General features: G+C 40.9%; 1 protein-coding gene across 2 annotated transcripts in view; it reads left to right on the top strand.

The window, feature by feature from the left end:
• Positions 1-19,455: 19,455 nt before the first annotated feature.
• The window catches only part of LOC113587152 (astrotactin-2), a 266,976-nt gene continuing 265,919 nt past the window's right edge, over positions 19,456-20,512 (top strand). For both annotated transcript variants that reach the window (XM_035526959.1, XM_035526958.1), the window contains exon 1: positions 19,456-19,868. In XM_035526959.1, coding sequence (XP_035382852.1) covers positions 19,553-19,868 — 316 coding nt within the window. In that variant the 5' untranslated portion in view covers positions 19,456-19,552. The remainder of the gene's footprint in view (positions 19,869-20,512) is intronic.

Here is a 20,512-nt window from a genome sequence, read left to right as displayed (position 1 = left end):
CACTTTCTCTCATTTTCTCTCTTATGATGGACTTTGCTGATTAATTAGGCCATGTGTTTTGTGGGCAGAGAAATCTACAAAATATACAGTGTGGGTATACAGTACTGGGAAACACTGTCTTAAAATAAAGTAATCTCAGCAAGCAATAGGAATATCACAGTGATCACTTGATCATTTGCTATTACTGACAGGCATTTGTCCTCAATGAAACACAAGCTTATTTGAATGAGAAACAGTCTAGTCAAGCTTTCTTTTATTGTCTAATTGGTGGGGGAAAATTGAATTTGGGGATCACATTAGGACACAGCCCTGGGGAGATCGCCATGGCAACCCCACATGGGGCCTTCCTACCTCTCGCCAAAGTGCAGTCCTAGTGTTAATAAGATGCCTCTCTCAGGAGGCGGAGGTTGCACGTGTGATTGGCTCTTTTTTTTTCTCGGGGAGCGAGAAAATAACAAAGAGGTGTGCGTCTGATATGGGATTCAAACAAACGCACCCTGCGGTGCCTGTATGGGTCTAATGACACAAACGAGCTTCCGTGTGCCTCCCTCAGCGTCAGAGTTAGGCCAACATGGTGGAGAATCCTGGATCTGTGGGTTGGAATGATGAGCATCACATCCACATTACTGTACATGGAGCAGGGAGGAAACCAGGGCATGTATCCTTTCTTTAGACTAGTGCCTTCCTTTTTTTAATGCTTTTAACATTACTTTATGATAACTGTCAGTAAGCATTTACCAGATTCCTCGGATGAAGCCTGGATCAGGAGTGTGCATGCATGCATGAACACACTCACCCACCTTGAATAAGCCCGAGCAAGAAACTTTGCTGACTCGCATGGAAAACACAACTACAGTTAAGTGAGCATGTTCGTTGGATAAGTATTTCATTGTGACATCAAAGTAATTAAAGTCCACATTTTTCCTCTGCTCACAGCTATGAGCCTAAGATGCGTTTCTCCTTTTTCCATAGAGAAGATACATTACTGCTCTGGTTATTTTCCTCCTTTTTTTCCATTACTGTATTGGACTACTTTACATTATTAAACGTCAAACTTGGAATAATGGACAGAATGGGGGGGCTGTTAGTTTTCTTTTATTATTTATCTCCTCAGGAAAAGCACTGCTTGGAGTTTGTGATGTGCTTCTAGAGTTTGAAGTACATCGGAGATTCAAAGAGGTTCAAAGCAGGAAACAAACACAGATACACATGCAGAGTGCAGCTTGTTTCGAATAGGCCTCAATCTTAATATAGTGGGTTGAGTGCTCCCTTACCTTCCAGCTCAGCCGACCTGACATGTGTCAGGATCAGCTAATACAACCCAGGGAAAAATAGCATATCTGCGTGCGATCGCATTTTACTTGCTTCACCGTCTGAATTACATCATGTATCCTGACGTTTTGAGACAGGCGTCCTGGCTTATTATAGTGCAGAGTCTGGCAGATATGCCCAAAGGCGACCGTGTGAAAAGTATCTGTAATGGTAGAGAAGTGGCCCGTTAACTTATTTTTTGAAAGCGTACTTAATTGTTCAAGGGTTAACACTGCAGGTGACATGCACAGAGATTATTCTAGTTGACGTTAGTAATGCTGCAAACAGAGAAACATGGTTGCATTTGAGTGTGAAATGGCTTGTGCGCTAAACAGGCCTGACACAAGGCTGAGACTATAGTGCTTTTGACAAATCCCCTTCATATGTTATGAAAGAGCAGTTGTCGCAGCACTGGGACTGACTGCTTCTAATTTGTCCTTTGACTCTACAAGTTCCTTTAGTTCAGCTCAGAGGAGTTTATGTAACAGTAATCCTCTCTCCCTGCTGAGCACAGTTAGCGTCTTCAAACATTTGGCCTGCTAAGCGTGGCTTTAGCGTGTCTTTAAACAAAACTTCGGATTAAAGTTTTTACATTCGGTTGAGCCAGCAATCTTGTTATTTTTCACCGTTCAATGACAAGCACAGTGCTAAACGAGAGCATTAAAGAATGTCAGAATAACAGAATGTAGCTGATTATCATAAACTGCCAGATGTGCCAGTGCAGCAATTTAATGCATGAAGCTATCAAAACCGCCATATGTAAGAGGAGCTCAGTGACTGCTCATAATGATAAATTATATCTAAAAATATTGTTTATTTTCATCTAAAATATCATTTTCACATGGCAAAAAATACAATTATAAACATATGTTTATTTTTTGTTTATTGGATTGTTTGTTTATGTGTGTGGGGGAGACTGTTGCCGGAGTAGCAATCGATCTGACCTGGCGTTGGACAAAAGAAGGGGATTACACACAACTCGGTTCTTTCACACCAAAATGTCACTCCTGTTCTGGTGAGCCATGTGTCATCCCTGCACGCTCCATGCATCCCTAGAGCACGGTACTCCGCATCACATTTCCCGGGTCCACCAGCCCCCATTGCCGCAAATGTGCCGCGGCCTTGGACTCGCTGCAGCAAGGAAAACGTGTCTGCTTTTGCTTCTCCCGGCAGTCTTTCATCCACGTGTAGTGGTGGTGAGGAAAGAGACTTATTTATAATACAGAAAAGTTTGCCACACTAAAAAAAACAAAAAAAAAATGAAATAAATAAACACAGTTTCTAGCTTGCACATGCACAAGATCTGGGCAGCTTGCTGAGTAGCCGCTGCTACATGAGGTGCACCTGCATCCGCCCCCGTGTGCCTCGCGGTACTCCCACCTCTCTCTTCCTCAGACTGCACTCACATATGCATGTGACTTTTGTACTTTAGACTTGGAGGCGTACAGAGTTTGCTTTTTCAGTAGAGTCACGTGAGGTTCTCTGTCACTCTCTTTACCCTTGTTCCATCACTGTCCCACACTGGACACACCGCATGTGTAGACAATATGTGTAGCTCTCATATTTATTGTTGCTTGGTCACTTTGTGTTATACATTGCCTTGCACATGGTGAATGTTTGCCCCTAGAGCCTGTACCTTGAGACTAAATGTACTCATGTCTTGTGACTGTTATAAGCATGTGCATTTGTAAAAATAATACATTTAACTGAATTGAGATGAACTGGAGTTGAGCTGATATGTCAGTGTGAATATGATCGTTTAAACCTGCTTTGTGACAGGGCAAAATATCTATCATGTGTCTTAGGAGGCGTCAGTATGACTTTGGATACTGTAAATTAGACAGTGGAGAGGCTCAGCGGTAAATGTTGTTGTGCTGGATTGGTGGAGTAATGGGTGAAAGCATCTGTCTCTGGGCTTATCTCCCAGCAGGCCTGATTGTTATCCCGCTGTGTGCGCCCCTGATCTACAGCACTCGATGGGACACTGAACGTTGTGCAATTCTTATCCTATTCAATTGCAATCGATTCCACAATGTTTGACTTCATAATACAATCGACAGTGTCCTTTGAAACAAGACTGAATTTGGGGAGTATTTTAAATCCTTTCTGAAAGAAGTAAACATCTTGAGAGTTTGGATTAGACAGGTACGATACATCAAAGACATTTCAATTGTCATTTGTTAAATCCTTGTTTTCAAATTTGAGCATAGCTGGATTGTCTCATCTGTTATGAGTGAGAGTGGCCCAGACAAGAAGGAGCAAGAAAGACCGATGTGACCTATCAATGAGCTCAGAATTCACTGCAGCGAAGGCAAGGATACTTAGGAAAGGATTCTTCACCTAAAGCCCTTCAGTATAAGGTCAGAAGTTGTGATGTTCACCATGGGACATCGTCTATGAGGAACCTCATGTGCTTGGGTCAGTAAGGAGAACTTTTTAAAATTTTAGTCACAGCTATGGTCAGAGGAAAATTGGCCTTGGTCTCAAAAGGAAATTCACATTCACATTCACATTCACATTCATGTATAAAACATCACTACATACAGGCATGTAAGGTGTGGTGGTGGGTCAAAGTGTGAATTTTATTAGTCATTAAAGTGCTTGCGCTGCATTCGCTTTTGCAGCTTCCAGGCACAGCTCTGGAAAAAAATCTAATGCAAATTAGTGAAACATGTTGTTAATTACTGTCCCCTTTAATTGCATGTAGGGTCCATTTAATTAGGTCCAAAGTGGTTATTTTACACGCTGTGCACGTGCATGAGAACGTGTGTGTGTGTGTGTGTGTGTGCGTGTGTGTGTGTGTGTGTGTGTGTGTAGCTCATATCACCAATTGCAAATGAGGGTCGGGTTTTCTGGGAGACTGAAAAAAATTATAGCCATGAAGCCATAAGCCATGAGAAGATAAAACCTTCTTGTCTTGGCAGCTTAAATGAGAACACACTGCACTTGATGAGCCTCTCTGGAGAGAACATGTCCCCTGCTGGAAGACCACCGTCACACGTGCCTCAATGTCACTATTCATCGTACGGCCTCCTGGGGGCACAGGAGCCTGGAGGAATGTCCACTGGATCCAGAGGGGAGGGACAGGACCTGGAGCTTGGCAGCGTCCGGATGGGCAGGGGTTAGGCAGCTGGGTGAGGCTTGTTTGTCCAAGCCGGCTCCGACGGGTTTGCTGGATTTCAAATGGAGCTTTTCATCACGAGAAGCAGGCGGCAGGCTCAAAGCCAGAGCCTGGCAGGTCACAGAGAGGATACGCATGATTTATGCATCCCAAGGCCCAGTGAGGTCTTTATATTAGACCGGCTTTGTTCAGGAAAAGTTGTTGCCTGTTGTGCACCTTTCAGAGGTGCCTCAGCCTTTGTTCCCCAAACTAGAAAGAGTGGATAATGGGAAGTAAGGCTCGGTCATGCATAAGGCAGGACTGTTTTATCCACACATACACATACACATGAAATGAATGGTCAGCCCTCATAAGGGCTTGGTGCATCATTCATTACCAGTCAGTATTTGTATCATTATGCTGCAAGGAGATAATTAAAGTCAGCACTAAGCTCGGCCAATAACTTCACCAATAACTTTGGAGTATCAACACTCAGATGAGTTCCATCTCTCAGTGAACAAGGTACATGAAAGAACCTTTTGTAATTCACCTTGAAGACACTTTTTGGTCACGTAAATCAAAATGTTAATGTAGGAATGCATCTAAATCTTTTCATGTGTTGTAAGCAGAAATGTCTTACATTAGCATTTCTTGAGCCAATCACCATTACTTTTGCTCACAATGATGGGAATAATCTTAAAGTGTAACAACGTATTCAGCAACTCACTGTCAATGTGCCAAAGTTGTCAAAATTTATTCCCTGCACTGTATAAATCTGTTTTAATAGGCAGCAGTCTGGTGAGTATGATTTGCTGCAGTGCCTATTAAATCCATGGTAAGATGTTCTGTGGCTTGCTCACTGTGACACCTAGCAAGCATTTTAGCAAGACTCTTTGCTTACAGTGTGGATATATGAATGTGTAACAATGGCAAGAATATACCAAAGGCTTTTAAATTCAGAAACAGAATACATACAGTATGTTTGTGGGTAACATTGGTGCCCTTTAGGGGATTAATACTTAGGCAACTTAGTAATGTGATGTGGAAAACAAAAGAGCTCATGGCTTAACACCAAATCAAACACCTAAAAGCAGAATAACTGTGATGAGGCCTATCAGAAGAAGAAAACTACACAGAGGAAAACACACACATGGGACTCACTCACAATGAATCTGATCAAATTCAGGGAAATAGATCCTTGGAAAAGGATCCATGGACTAGAATCTCTACTGAATGAATTAGAGCAATGCATCCAAATGCATGTACAATACATGGGACACATTAAGATCTGTGACAGTCAAGGCAACTAACATGCCAGGCAAGCATCAATGGAACGTAAAATAGATCTATAGCATTTCTTTAATACAGTGTCCTGAGTGATGTAGCATTCAGAGCTGGAAGAAAGAGAAACAAACAAAAAAAAAAAAAGGCAAACTGTTGGAGGGACAGTGAGCAGTGCCAATCTGGGGGGCTTCCTGAGAGCAACTGGCCAGTCAGGAGATAAGGACCATGGCTTGGTGAGAGTCACCAGTTGGGAAACACTGGGTGAAAAGAAAAGAGAGCCATTAGGGTTTGACCAACACAGAGGGAGGAACTCGTCTGAGTTTTTTTAATGTGTTGACTGATGTATGACTGAGTAGGAAAAACTGTTATTGTTAGTCAATAGTTATTTTGGTCACTCCTCCCCACCTAACCACTTGGGTGAATTGGACTATCCACAACAAAGATGCTGAGTTCAGCACCATGGATAGTGCCACAGTCTTGGCAGGCCTCGTTACAGTAGCATTTATGGAGTTGCAGACCCTGTCCACCACCACAAATCTGTTGCCTTTGATTTTGAGTATCACTGGTACAACTTTTCCTACTTTTCCCAAAGTTTCTGTGGCCTTTGACAGCCATTATATAGAAAAAGAAATCGAGTTTTCGATGATAATGCACATGGGTGTGTGTGATTTTTTTTGTTTAATAATGTAAAGGTCTTGGTAAAATGTCTAGTTCTCTTTGTTTTTCTGATTGGTTTTCATTGGTCTTTTAATAAAGTTTAAGTGAAGAATAGTTAAGTAGTCAAAATAAAAAGCTTGCACAAATAGAATAGCAGAAATCTTAGGTCACACTCACTTGAAAATGTACAACTTAGACTTCTATGCATTGATCTTGCAGGTGTGGCAGAGAATTTCTCATTCCCTTATAGATGTGATATTTATTGGATTTATATGTTGTTGGTACCACAATGTCAAAAGTAAAACAAAGTTTTACTTGACTGAACAGATTAGCCACTATTACTCAAGAGAGGTTTATTATCAATGATATGATCAACGAACTTTTAAGCAGTATTTCTTTCACAACTGCCACTCAAAAAAATGTTAAAAATGTTAAAAATGACATGTCACACAATGGAAAGTCATATATTTTTAGGTAAAAGTGACAAAGGGTCTTTGCTATTATACATGTATATGGGAATCTTTATTTTCAGTTCTTTATTTTCATTTTTTATCTGTATCCAGAAACCACTCAGGCATTGCTACCAAAACATGTCACTGTGCAAAGCTACACCTCTTAGCAACCACTCCACATTTTAGATGTACTGGGGTTACTTCTCAAACAGATATATCACATGTCCATGTGCATTATCTTCCAACATGCCCTTCTCTCTTGCTTTGAGGTGAATTATCTAGACGGCTAAAATCACCGCAACACCTTCATCCCCAGAGATAAAGAGCTGGTGCATCATTGTGAAAGCCTCTGTAGATTCAGCCATCGATACAAAGCAACGACTTGATAAGACCCAAACGCGCGCCTCTGAAGGTAACTACTGAGCTACAATGGCTGAGAAAATGGCCCCATTTCTGTGCGATATGCCTGCTGCACTTCAGCTCCTGATAAATGCCCTCGTTTCTCTTCACACCTTTTACTTTGGCTTGGCTCCACCTCGGGGGTCGCGGGTTGTTTAGGTTTTTCCTCACCGCCATGGTGCCTTGGCACTGGGACGGGCTGGGAGGAGCTGGCACCAGTAGACCATTGTTCTCCCCACGAGATGGATGTCTTTGGCACAGACAGGGCCAGCGTGCCCACACGCACGCCACAGCACCGTCCAAACACCGCCATCTGGGCGGCTGATTAAAGGCATTCTCGGCATGAACAGGACCAAGTGAGCATCCAGCAAGGGCTTTGCTCTAATTAGGACAGGCCAGAGTTCAGGGGAAAATCAAGCACGCTAACCTGTTCTGTTCTGTGACTCGTGGGTGTTGTGATTTTGGTTCCCACGGCTGATGAAACAGAATGTGAATGCATGTATGGCGAAGGCAGTTTTCCCACCCAGAAACAAAGGTCTGTGTGTCTTTTCTTGCAATCATTGTTAATTCTTTCTCTTCTAGGTACTTTCCTTGATTGTACCCTACATTGACAACGATCCTCTTCCCCAATGGGTTTATTGTGAACAAATAAAAAGGTTAAGACACTTTTATTGGACTCTTTAGTTAATTGGAAACTGTTTTCAAAGGGAAACAATGGAAAAAAGGAGATTTAGCCTAAACAATTTGTTTTAATACTGTAATGTGATGCATTTAAGAAGACTGAATGCAAAACTTTGCTGATGAAGTAAGCAGTTGGTTCATTTAATATATCTAAATTATTTACAATTTTAAAGTATTTAACTTATTTAAAATGACAATTGTATAACTCAGTGGGCCCAAGTTCTGTAATTTATTACTTGATGATTATCTACTATGATTATCTTTAAAAAAAAAAAAAAGCAGCTATTTAATATAATCTAAGAGGAAGTTCACTTTTTTTGATGACTTGTGTAGACACCATTAAAAATACCATAGTCATTTCTCACTAATTTCTAGCTGAAAATTGCAGTCATATATTAGTTGCTAGTTCATGGAAATGAACTATGGAAAACTATGGAAATCCCTGTCGTCATGTGCGAAGAACACGCAGGAAAAAAGAAGGAAGCAAACGTGAGTCTCCAAATGAAGCGTTTAATGAAATGAACGAAAACGAAACGAAAGTGCAGTAACAATAACTGTCTGGGAACGCGCCTCTGGCCACTGGTCACGTGGTCTCGTTTGTAACCACACCTATGTTGTTTAGCACACACCTGCGCCTGGTTTAGTCTCGTTATGTCTGCGTGTATTTAAACCCCCCTGTTGGTGCGCGAATGGTGTCGGTAATTGTTTGGCGGTCTTTGCATTCATGGCCACGGTTGAGTTTATATAGGCGTGCCGTTGTCTTTTTCGTGCGTTAATAAATGTCTCCGTCGAGGGAGTCTGTAAGTCCTACTCCTTTTCCTGCGGCACTCGGGCCGTTACAATAACAAAGGAAGTTAACATCAGTGACCGAAAAACGATCACATAAACAGAAAGGGCTTAAATCAGGCACAACGTAAAGACAAAACAACACATAGGTGACGTAGGCCTGAGTGGTGAGCAACAAACCGAAACAGACAAGCACGTGGACGTCACCACTACTGGCGGGCGAAGGAAACGTCACACTTGTGAATCCATTCCATTTTTAACATATCAAAAATATTGGTATGAGCTTGTCTTGCCATTAACCTGTGTCCCCTGTGAAAAAAACTATGGATGCAAAAGATTGGATTCTGAACTGTCTCTATTGGTATTTGCATAAATGTGATTTTAAAACCAAGTCAATTTAGAATATTAATTAGTTTTTAAGTATTGTTATTAAGTATTGCTGTATCTGCAGTGTATCTACATGTGTATCCCTAATGGTTTGTGAACACAGGCCCAAATATTTCTTTTGATAAAACTTTTTTACTTCATTAAAGCTTCTCTTTGATCTGAAAATCCATAATCATGGAACATACTTGCAGAGATCATGAAAGATAGACCTGGTTTTGCCAAGTAAAGTTTGAAAGTAAAGTCTGAAGCAAAGTATGGATGTTGTAGCAGCAACACCCAGGCAGATGCGCTCACCTTGACTTTTGTCCATAGACTTATTATCACAAACAACTTTGGGAAGAAGTCTAAATCAGTTTTAAATTTGTGTCTCATATTTCTGGCAATGTAAGCAAAACTGGCTTGATTTTTAGCTTATCATGTATTTTTGGAGTGCGTATCAAATAACCATTCATGTTTCATTTTAAAGGCACTGATTAATTCTTTGTCCACAAGAGAAATTGTTTTGTTTTATCTGAAAACAAATTTTGGGCAGTTTTTTGGGCAGATTCTCTTTTCATAGATGAGCCATAAAATGTTGAGGTACTAAATGGTGTTTCCACTTTGTCTTTGACAAAATTGCACTGATATTCATAGATAAATCAAGAGGAAAGGCCCTCCAGAATCCCATGATGAGAGCAGTGCTCTCAACTGAGATGAGACAGAATCTAACAAAGACACAGATACCAAGTTCCCCAAGCCGGAGGATCAAAATGGACAACACCTTTATTTTCCAAGAGCAAGCCAGAGCCTCTGTTAACCTTTATTGTAGTGTGAATTTCACTTAATTGCTTCTGGGGTTTGGAAAATTCAGCATTTTTTAAACTGAAGTCAATTGAAATGTCTTTTTGTAGAAAACAAAATGCTTGCATGCTGATCTAAATACCCCAGAGTAATTTATTTCAAAAGAACAACAAAGTTCAACCCAACTAGGTCTTCATCAGTAAACCCTAAGAGGCAGGGTAAGGATGGAATGCAGATTTATTTTATCCATCTCGCTTGTTACAGTAATATCTCCCGAGGGTTGTTGTTAGTGAACTTTAACCTACCTCAAACATTTCTGGTATACATTGGTCAAAATTATTAATGCTGACTTTAAAATGACATCCAGGTGCTACTTTTGCTGTTTTACAAGGTTATATTGAGTGTATTGTTTGAAATGTATTTTACAGTTACTACATATACAGCCCCTTAAATTGAAGTCTTATCTAAAACTTGTATATTGGCATCTGTAGTATGCTTAATGGACCTCTTTGCAGTTTGGGGTTTTGTCACTAAGCGGTCTTATTGGATTAGATTGCTTCTGAGATAGCCTAGAGTAGGTGGAAATAATCATTTAGACTGTGCTAAGTCAAGCAAGTCTAGAGTATTGTATTTAAATTATATTTAAGCAGAAACATCAACTAAATGTTCACTGGAATATTCCATTGCTGGTTATATTCAGATAATACAAACTTTAGGAATATGTGGTAATGGAGATGCAAATTTCTGATAGATTTTAATACAGTTCAGGATAAAGTTAGTTTTGCTTTATACAGCTATAATAAAATACAGATGTAGATGCGTTACATTCATGTGTGTGTGTGTGTGTATGTGTGTGTGTGTGTGTGTGTGTGTGTTCATTTTCTGTAATTGTGCTTAATCTACATGAGCCCATTGTTATGGCTAGATCTACTCTGAGAACAAAACGGCAATGCTCTAATCTCAGTAGAAAAGAAAGTCTCTGGAGATGTAATAGAAGCGATACTACAGCCTACAGAGAGAAGTCCCTGACATGACCAACAATGAGCATATATATGGAGAATATAGGATTAACACGGGAGATGCTATAGGGAAAAACTCAGTGTGAGGGGTTAAGAAAACATAAAATAAAAGAACAGGCCAAGCTGTGCCATGACAAAAGAACCGTTTGCTTTATAAATGGCAACCATATTAGCTGTTATAGGACTGTATAATGTTCCAAGGTCTTGGGCTCCATCCAGCAATGAAGACTCATTTGTTATGTTTTGAGCTTACAAAAAGGGGAGGCTTTCTCATTCTAGATGGAGCACAGATATACAGAGGGTGTTTGCTGCTTTTCATCTGCCTGTTGCAGAGAACACTCTCAAGGCCAGGCCAGTGCAGATACATCACAGACAAAGCTGTCTGGAAAAGAACATGACTATTTTGGCTTAGTTCTCATTCTTCTTTAACATTATGATTATGATTATGATTATTATAGCTGATTTTGTTTTTATTGTGGTTGTTTTTGCAATATCCTTTTGACTGAATATCCTTATAACTAGTATCAGGGTCATATTACAGGAAATACATATAATTTCACAAACAACTCCATTTTTGGTGTCTCATATGAAAAAGACATCGAAGCCTGAGTATGATCACTGTACCAAAAACCATCCCTTTGTAAGACACATGAAACATGCACTATTAACGAGGATATTTTGAAAGTCATTCAAAGGGTTTTAATGTAGGCAGGGATATGACCCCCATTGTGGATCTCCTCTGCATGGATTCCTCCGTCTCCTGGCCCGGAGCAACCCATGGGCCCTCTCCTGACTAAAGGTGAAAGGGGCCGGGACCCGGCGAAAGCAGCAGACTGAGGACATCAGATCTTTTCTTGGCAGTCAGAGAGCAGTTCTGCTTCTCAGAGTGGCAATGCAGTGAGTGGGGGGTGGACGGGAGCAGGCAGAAACCGTGGAGTGGCACAGCACGGCATGTCCTTGAGCGTTCATTATCTGTCTCTGCGTGGTGCATCTGCCGAAACATGTGGTGCTTGTTCACACACACACAGTGTTGTATGATATATACAAAAGGTATGCATGGGTTTCAGCATCTGAAAATGGGATCATTTGCTGTTTTGGGAGCAAGAGCCTTTGTTACTGACATTCAGAAGAGTATTGAAAATATTTTAGAAGGAAGTAAACTACACATCTAAAATAACATTCACTAAGGAATAGATTCAGTGAAGATCAACATGCACGCTATTGTGAACCCATAAAAATCAGTTGGACAACAGGTAGCTAAATCATTCAGTTTACATCCAAAGAGGGAAAAGGATCTCATTACCTTAAGTGTATGAAATATGTCCACTAGGAATCTAAAATATTAAAATACAGTTTACTTACTTTCTTTCTGATTTCCATGTGGTTTCATTTTGGACCGGACAGTATTCTGAATATGTACTGTGAGGCAGGTACAGCTACCCTGAATGGAGCTGACCTTGGTGCTGAAACTTCTATCCAAAATATAGCGTTGCAGTCTACTGTCCATGGTCCTGAATGAGCTCATAGAATGGCTCACAGAATGTTGAGGGCATATCTGTAGTGTATTTCAGAGTGTGCAATCCAACACAGAGCAACACTGTATTTATTTGCATGGTGTGTTTTGGTTCCTTTCTGTTTCTTGTGTTATTGGTGTTATTGACCTACTTGCTGTTCCAAGATCATTCTAACACAAACAGGAAGTGTGTAAGCTAGACTGATTCTGTTTTCTCAGTTTTCAAATCAAACATTATATGGTGTCAATGTTTTTTTATATACTATTTCTGTCAAGATTCATCGTAGTGATTTCAACATGTCTGGTGCTGTTTGTTGTAGTAAGAACCTTATCCTAGCTTATCAAACCAATTTTTGTCTATTCAGTTTAATTGACTGGGACTGAACCCTGAACCTAGCCACCTTTTTTTCACAGTGGAATTTGGATTTGTTTTACAGATGAAAGGAGATTATTAGTGCAGAAATCAATTAGTATACAGATCAATAGTTCATGGAGTTTATGATAGCTAATCCAGCTTCACTGTTTACACTTTCCTGCACTATTATGCCCACTGCGGTGAATGTGTGCCATGCCTGTTTGCACTCTACTATTAACATATTAACATTGTTAAAATCTTTTTTGTTCAGGATTATTAATATTTTTTTAAATAATTGTCTTCTTCTTCTTACATTTTATTGTTAAAAAAAGAAAAGAAACTTTTTTTCAGATAATTTGGCAGCATCACTGTAACAGCATTACTTCCCTGTTCAAATTCAGTAAAAATATAATGAACCTCCTCTCCCATTAATGGAAGGCAAGGCTGTTATGATGAATACGTTTGAGCCAGTCTTTATTCATGATTCTTGACTTCCTAAAGATCAGCTATTTCAGAGAGAGAGAGAGAGAGAGAGAGAGAGAGAGAGAGAGAGAGAGAGAGAGAGAGAGAGAGAGAGAGAGAGAATGTCTGTTCATTGTGTGCTAAGTGCAATCACTCTGCATCCACAGAGCTAAAACATTCCACAGACTTTGATGTATGATAAGGGGTGTTCTAATACTGTAGTGGCAATTTTTTGTATGTGACGGTCATTGATTTTTTTCATTTCTCATGTTCACAGTTCAGAATAAGTGAATGTTAGTTTTGTTATACTAGTATGAAGAAGACAAATAAAAACTATTGGGTGAACTGATCCAAGCAACATACAAGATAGTTGAAACCTTATTGAATTCATCCAAGCAATATGTCCCTAATTATTGTACATAATGTGATTTAGGATGATTAAATAATAATGTGATTAAATAATCATAATGTGATTAAATGTTGATCATTTCTAACACCTACAGCGCGCTTAGTTGTCTGATGTGTATGAAATAGCAGTGCTGTCCTGCTAACATTTCTAGAGAAGAGAACATGATAGCAACGATCAGGGATCAGAACACGTTCCCATTTAACTAGATTGCATGAGTCGGTTCAGTTTGTTGTACTGGGCAAGGTGGAGTGAATGTCCGACACTCAAAGGAAACCATAAATAAATGTCAGTTCCATAAGAATTAGATTGTATTGATCGAATTGAATCTTGGTGGTGATTGAGTCGTTATGGATGACTTGGTGTCTCTTCTACGATAGGACAGTCTGGGACAGAACTAGAATATTATTCACTCTACTCCAGCTCCCTTTTCCCCTTTTAGCTGTTGATGAAATTGGCTCAGTTTGTAGGGGGGTGGGGAGCTGGGCAGGCGAGAGGGCTTGGTCTCTGCCCCAATCATACACACTCAAAATAGACATCACAAATGTGACAGTGTAACATGGAAGGTCTTGACCCGTGCAAAGAGGGAATTAGTTTCTCATGTTAGTATGAAAAAATGTCATGTAATAATAATTGATCTGCAGAGGATGCTATATTTCAGTAAATTAAAGTGCTACAGTTAAAATGCAGGTTAGTAATATGTAGATGGCATTTTTACCCATGAAACTGTACTTTATCACTGCTTTTTAGAGAGTTGCTTCACCTTTGACTCCAAATAATATTCACAAATTAGTGGAGTTAGTATGGGTACTAAAATGGGACCATCCTATGCTAACCTTTTTGCTGGATTTGTGGAGAAAGGTTTTTAACGATACACTGGAGCTGTACCCCTAGTATTTCTGGGTTACACTGATGGCATTTTTAGCGCTGCTTCATGCATCCGTTTACTTCTTCCTTCTTGCAAGTGTGCCCCCCCCTGCCTGTGTCGCTTTCCCATGTGGTGCAATTCAGCACGTGCTTCTTTATTTGCTTTCCATTTTGTCTGTTCCATGTGCTCATTGGTTTGGTCTCCCCTGGCTCCGCCTCCTGCTCATTTCAATCCTCGTTTCTGATGTTTAACCCTTTCAAACTGTTCCTTATTTTACTTAGTTGCTACCACTGTCAATTATTGTTTAAATGTTCATGCAGACTGACTTCCTAAGGTGTGTACTCTGATCTTCCTAATGTGTGTATATAAGTTTCAGTTTCTGGTTAGTGCTGTTTGTTTGTTTTTTCAGTACAGACTGGCTCATGGCTCACACCTACATCCTGCATTTTGGTCTCACCTCACCAGCACACTTCTCCAGCTCCAGAATATACATGGAATACAGAAACATCTTAGCATGAGGATAACCTTTTTTGGATGTTACATTTAAAGTCTGAAAATTCTGGTATAAATACCACCATCTATTATAATCGTATGGATTCTCATGGAATGCAAATACAGCTCTTCACATTTCCAAGGTCTGAAAAAAATCCATCCCTTCTTCAACTATTAAGGCTTAACTGCATCTGCAGTGAGAATGAAGGCTTCCTCCAGAAAACTATGGAGATGTGTCAATATTTTCAGAACTGTGGATTTCCTAAATCATAGATTAAACACTTTTTTTTTTGTTTTACCTGTTCAAAAAATGGATGCATAAAGGATGCAGCTATAAACGATCTACAGTTAAGACAACAGCTCATTCATCATCCTACAAGTAAATCAGTGGGTAAGGTTAATATTTAAACACTTCAGAATCCTCCAGGGTCATGCAGAGACTGTACGTCCACTAATGTCCTACAGACAAGACAAAAACATCAAGGACATGCTCATCAAGAGTGAGATAAATTACCAGTTGTATAGTAACTGTGGTACTGTAGCCTGCAACCACTATAGATGTGCTACAAGTAAATTTATTAATACAGCCTCTAAAATAACTGGCATGAAAGGATCAGTTGTTATCACCGATTCCTCACCGTGCACTACTGCAGGAGTTGTCTACTGTATTACTTGCAAGAGATGTAATCAGCTTTACGCTGGAGAAACCAAGAGAAGGCTTGCAGATCATTTTGTGGAATATTTTCAGACAATCACAATTATGGATTTGTCATTTCCAGTGGTAGGGCATTTTAATGCTAGTAATATTGCATTAAAGGCATATCTGTTTCCATTGCCAATTGTTGTTATGGCAGCAATGAAGTAAGGAAACTCAAAGTAAAAGAACTGAACTACACTCTTTAGAATGAATGTTATGATTTAAACGTCAACTTTGTTTAACATAAACCGGTTTCACCTCCCTGCACAACTGATACAACTGATGAAGGAACTCTGTCTGAAACACTATTTCACTGCAATTTTTATATATATATATATATATATATATATATGAATGTTATGATTTAAACATCTACTTTTTTCATATATAAACTGGCTCCTCCTACTACTAATTCAGAAGTACTCTGCTGATAAAGGACCTCTATCTGACCTATATCTTCTGTGCACTTTACTACAATTTTGAATCTCTCTCTCTCTCTCTCTCTCTCTCTCTCTCTCTCTCTCTCACTCTCTCTCTCTCTCTCTCTCTCTCTCTCTCTTGCTCTCTCTCTCTCACACAGTCTATGATTTTACAATGGCTTCCGACACAGCTCAGATTTGATCAGATTTAAGGGCCAAACTATGCCTTTCATATCGTTGATTTTATCATTACAATGGAACCTGTCAAGGTTCCATATATATTACACAGCAAGTGACCAGAAAAATAAACAAGTTTAAGGATCTGAATGACTTTGATAAAGGCCAAATTGTGACGGCTAGATGACCACGTCAGAGGAAAACAGCAGATACTGTGGGGTCCTCTTGGCATGCAGTTGTCAGCAGCTAACAAAAGTAGGCCAACCGGTGTAGGAAGGCCAACCGGTGAACTGCCAACAGGTTCATGGGCGCCGAAGGCTCAGTCATGCACATGAGAAGTGAACGCTAGCCTGTCTGGTCTGATCCCACAGTTACTACTGTAACACAAAATGCTGAAAACGTGAATGCTGGCTGTGACAGAAAAGTGTCCGAGCATACCGTGCATCACAGCTTGCGCTTGCTGACCCATGTTCAATGCCAGAGGTGGCTACAGCAGGCATGGGAGTATCAGAACTGGACCATGGAGCAGTGGACGATGATGGCCTGGTCTGATGAATTTTCTTTAACATCTCATGGATGGCCATGTATGTGTTTGTGTGTTGCTTATTTGGGGAAGAGATGCGACCGGGTCACACTCTGGGAAGAAGGCAAGCTGCTGGAGGCAGTATGATGCTATGAGCAATGTTCTACTGAGAAACTTGGCCTTGGCATTCATGTGGATGTTATTTTGACACATTCCATCTACCTAAAAGTTTGCACTTTTTATAGCAATGGTATCCTCTAATGACAGTGGCCTCTTTCAGCAGGATAATGGTGGCCTCTTTCAGCAGGATAATGTGCCCTACCACACAAAAATTGCTCAGGAATGGTTTGAGGAAAAAGACAAAGAGTTCAAAGTGTTGACTTGGCCTCTAAACTCCCCAGATCTCAATCTAATCATGCATCTGTGAGATCTGCTTAAAAAACAAGTCCGATCCAACTTACAGGACTTAAAGGATCTGATGCAAATGTCCTGGGGCCAGATACAACAGGACACCTTCAAAGAGGTTGTGGAACCCATGCTGCTATGGGACATAGCTGTTCTGGCAGCACAATGGGGAACTACACAATATTAACCAGGTGGTTTTAATGTTATGGGTGATCGGTGTACATTATCCCCCTCTCTCTCTCTCTCTCTCTCTCTCTCTCTCTCTCTCTCTCTCTATCTCTATCTCTGTGTGTGTGTTTGTGTTGTGTATGTGTGTCTCTCTATGTGTGTATGTCTGTGTATGTATATGCATAATCAGTGTCAATACTAACACTGAACGGAAAATTGAATACTAACTGGGAAAGCATGTAAATGCTTTTATTCAGAACAGCCTCTTTAATCAGCAGTAACCTCCACCAAACCTCCGTCTTCTCTAGGCTACTTCTCAGATGATGAGAGGAAGGAATTTCAAAATATACTTCCTCACAAAAGGGCTCCATTTCATCCGTAGTTCTCAGCTTTCATGAAGAGCTCTCTAGGTAATGCTGCAGCATCTCAACTGGGAACTGAAGGCTGTTCCAGAACAGGAATTTTCTTCTGCTTAAGTTCTGTTGTTGATTTACTTCCGTGTTTTGGGACGTTTTTGGTTGCATCACTGTACTACTATTAAGTTTCAAGTGATGGACCACTGCCCATATAATTTCTTGATTTAATTGTGAATTCAGCATTTTTATATATATATATATATATATATATAGAGAGAGAGAGAGAGAGAGAGAGAGAGAGAGAGAGTTCTGAAGGAGAAAAACAATACAACAGTCATGTGTTTGAGCAATACCTCACAAAATTTTGTAAACTGAACACAATGCAAATTCTAGTATCTATCTAGTATAAGCATTTAGTAATGCATTTCAGCCTGCTATGGCTGGCAGCTGAGTCTTTACCTGGCTGAACATGGGTAACTGTGATAAATAAGACAGTGATAGCCTTCAGACATCAAGCTCAAGTATTCTTGTGTGCCTCATGGTCCACAGTGTGCAAGCAGAGGTCTGGGAACAGGGACGAAAAGAAACAGTCCATTTATTTGTTTAAAAAAGCCAGCGTGGATGGTTTCTGCTGTACTGGGAAGGCAAGATAGGAGTGAGGCTGAGTCTGAGTCTCATTACCAGCAGGGAACCTGTTTACAGTATCCCCGTCTAGACCGACGGTCGTCGCTGTGTTGTCTGTCAAATTCAATTTTGGGGAATCAGAGGCTTCCCTGGCATAGAGGTCGAGGCAATTCCAACAACAATAAATCTCAAATATCCAGAGGAGAGAGTGTGTTTAAAAGCCCTCCATAACTATTAACTGTGTCACGTTCTCCTAGAACCTCACTTAGAGTTTACACAAGCAACCATGAGGACGGTGGATCTGCCTTTGGTCAAGACCATGCCAAAGGCATGGGGGGGGGGGGGGGGGGGGGGGGGGGGGTGGAAAAATCATGTTTTTATTCTTTTTTTTCCCCTTTGCTCCATCAGCACATTTAAAATGTGCTCCTTTGGAATGCTTCAGATGGACAGGGTTTAGTGAACGCTACAGTGAAATGCATGTGCACATGAAAACCCACAGACCTGTCTCCTTTGGGAATGTGTTCGATGTAGGCCACATCTGTTTTGACTTCTCACTGCAGCAGATTGACAGGAAAATGGCATTTTAAGTAGGGCCTACAGACAGACACAAGGACATAACAGAATGTATAGTAAGGTCCTTGGGAAGTCTAATGTTATTTAAGCAGACCACACTTATGAATGTCAGTCTGAACGTCTGGACGTTCAAGAGCAGAGGTTGGTGTGTGAGTGTAACATTAAGTTTCATTCATTTTAAAAGGAGATGGGGTGTGTGCTTGGTTTGATTCAGTGTTACCTTATTTGGGGATTTATAGTAAACATTAATAATTAAGTGTTAACGCTTACCTTATTCCTATATTATGTATGCATACATTTTACAAAAACTGCATTCAGTTTGATAGGCTGTTTTAATGGACTGGGCTGTCTGAATTCGAACAGATCACAGAGTGCATAGTTAAGCACGGGTATTGCAAATGTTCGGAATGATAAGCGCTGTGTGTGGAATGACGGGGGCAATAAACAACCGAAGTGCGTTGTGAAATGTGCTGTTAGTCATCACGTGTTACGACTTCTGAAACGATCATCTCGAGAGCAACGAATAATAAACATAGCCGAATTCACCTGCACTGCCGCCTCCTGGACAGAGCCGTCCCCGTTGCCGAGACGCCGCTATAAACGAACGCACTGCTTGTGTGCTCCATTCAAAGCACGAAAGCCGCGCACGGGTAGCGGGATGGCACGGAGAGTAGCGCGACTCGCCCTCCTCCTGCTGGGGGTCTCTCTGACAGCGACGGCAACCAAGTCGGGAGGAAAGCCTCAAGAAGACAAGGATAAACAGAATGAAGCGGAGAGTCCTTGTGAAGTCAAGACCGTGACCGTGTCTACCCTGCCCGTGCTCCGGGAGAACGAGTTCAGTTTCACCGGCGCTGGATCCGGGAGCATGGCCGGAGGGGAATCCCGACTCTTGCTGTTCGTTAGAACTGATGTACCTGGACAAATCTCGGTTTTGGATGATCTTGACAACACCGCTCTGCCGTACTTCACGTTAGGTAAGATCTTACCGTGCACGGTGCGATGCCTTCAGTTGCCCCTTCAAAGCTCTTTATGTCCACGGTGTGGTACTGTGGGGTCCACAAAGACCTGCCCGCACAACCGGTCAAACAGTTGTTGTACAGCGGCGTCTCTCTCTCTCTCTCTCTCTCTCTCTCTCTCTCTCTCTCTGCAGTTGTTTGCCTGCAGTTGGTTTTTTGTTTAGTACACTAGCAGACAGTTTAGAATGAAAGCGATCGTGAAAAGCGAGCTCGGAAGAATGGGAGAAGACGAAATGCAGTGTGCGCTTGTTGGGCAGGATGCTGTTTCGCCTGCCACTGCTTTGTAAGAAGAAAGTGACAAAATGTAAGAACTGCTGTAGAGAGTGAGCCGTGTGTGCAAAGTGAATGAATGAAGGCGTTATTCTCTCCGTACACGTGACAGAAACGGCACCAACTGCGTGCCTAGTGGTGCGTTTTACATATGTATATATAATACATCCGGCAGGCCGTAGACTTTTTCCCCCTTGTTATTACAAGCATGGAGGTGGTTCTATTCACAACCTAACCTGTATATTTTCTTTGCAGCTGCAGCCTAGGTAGTTTAAAAAAAATGTGCCATACAAAAATGTAAGATTCAGGGATCACTGACTCACGTCTTCTCC

Source organism: Electrophorus electricus, chromosome 6 (assembly GCF_013358815.1).
Source record: "Electrophorus electricus isolate fEleEle1 chromosome 6, fEleEle1.pri, whole genome shotgun sequence".
Taxonomy (NCBI): domain Eukaryota; kingdom Metazoa; phylum Chordata; class Actinopteri; order Gymnotiformes; family Gymnotidae; genus Electrophorus; species Electrophorus electricus.
Note: the sequence above shows the minus strand (reverse complement) of the source record. Positions and strands in the feature narration are given on the sequence as shown.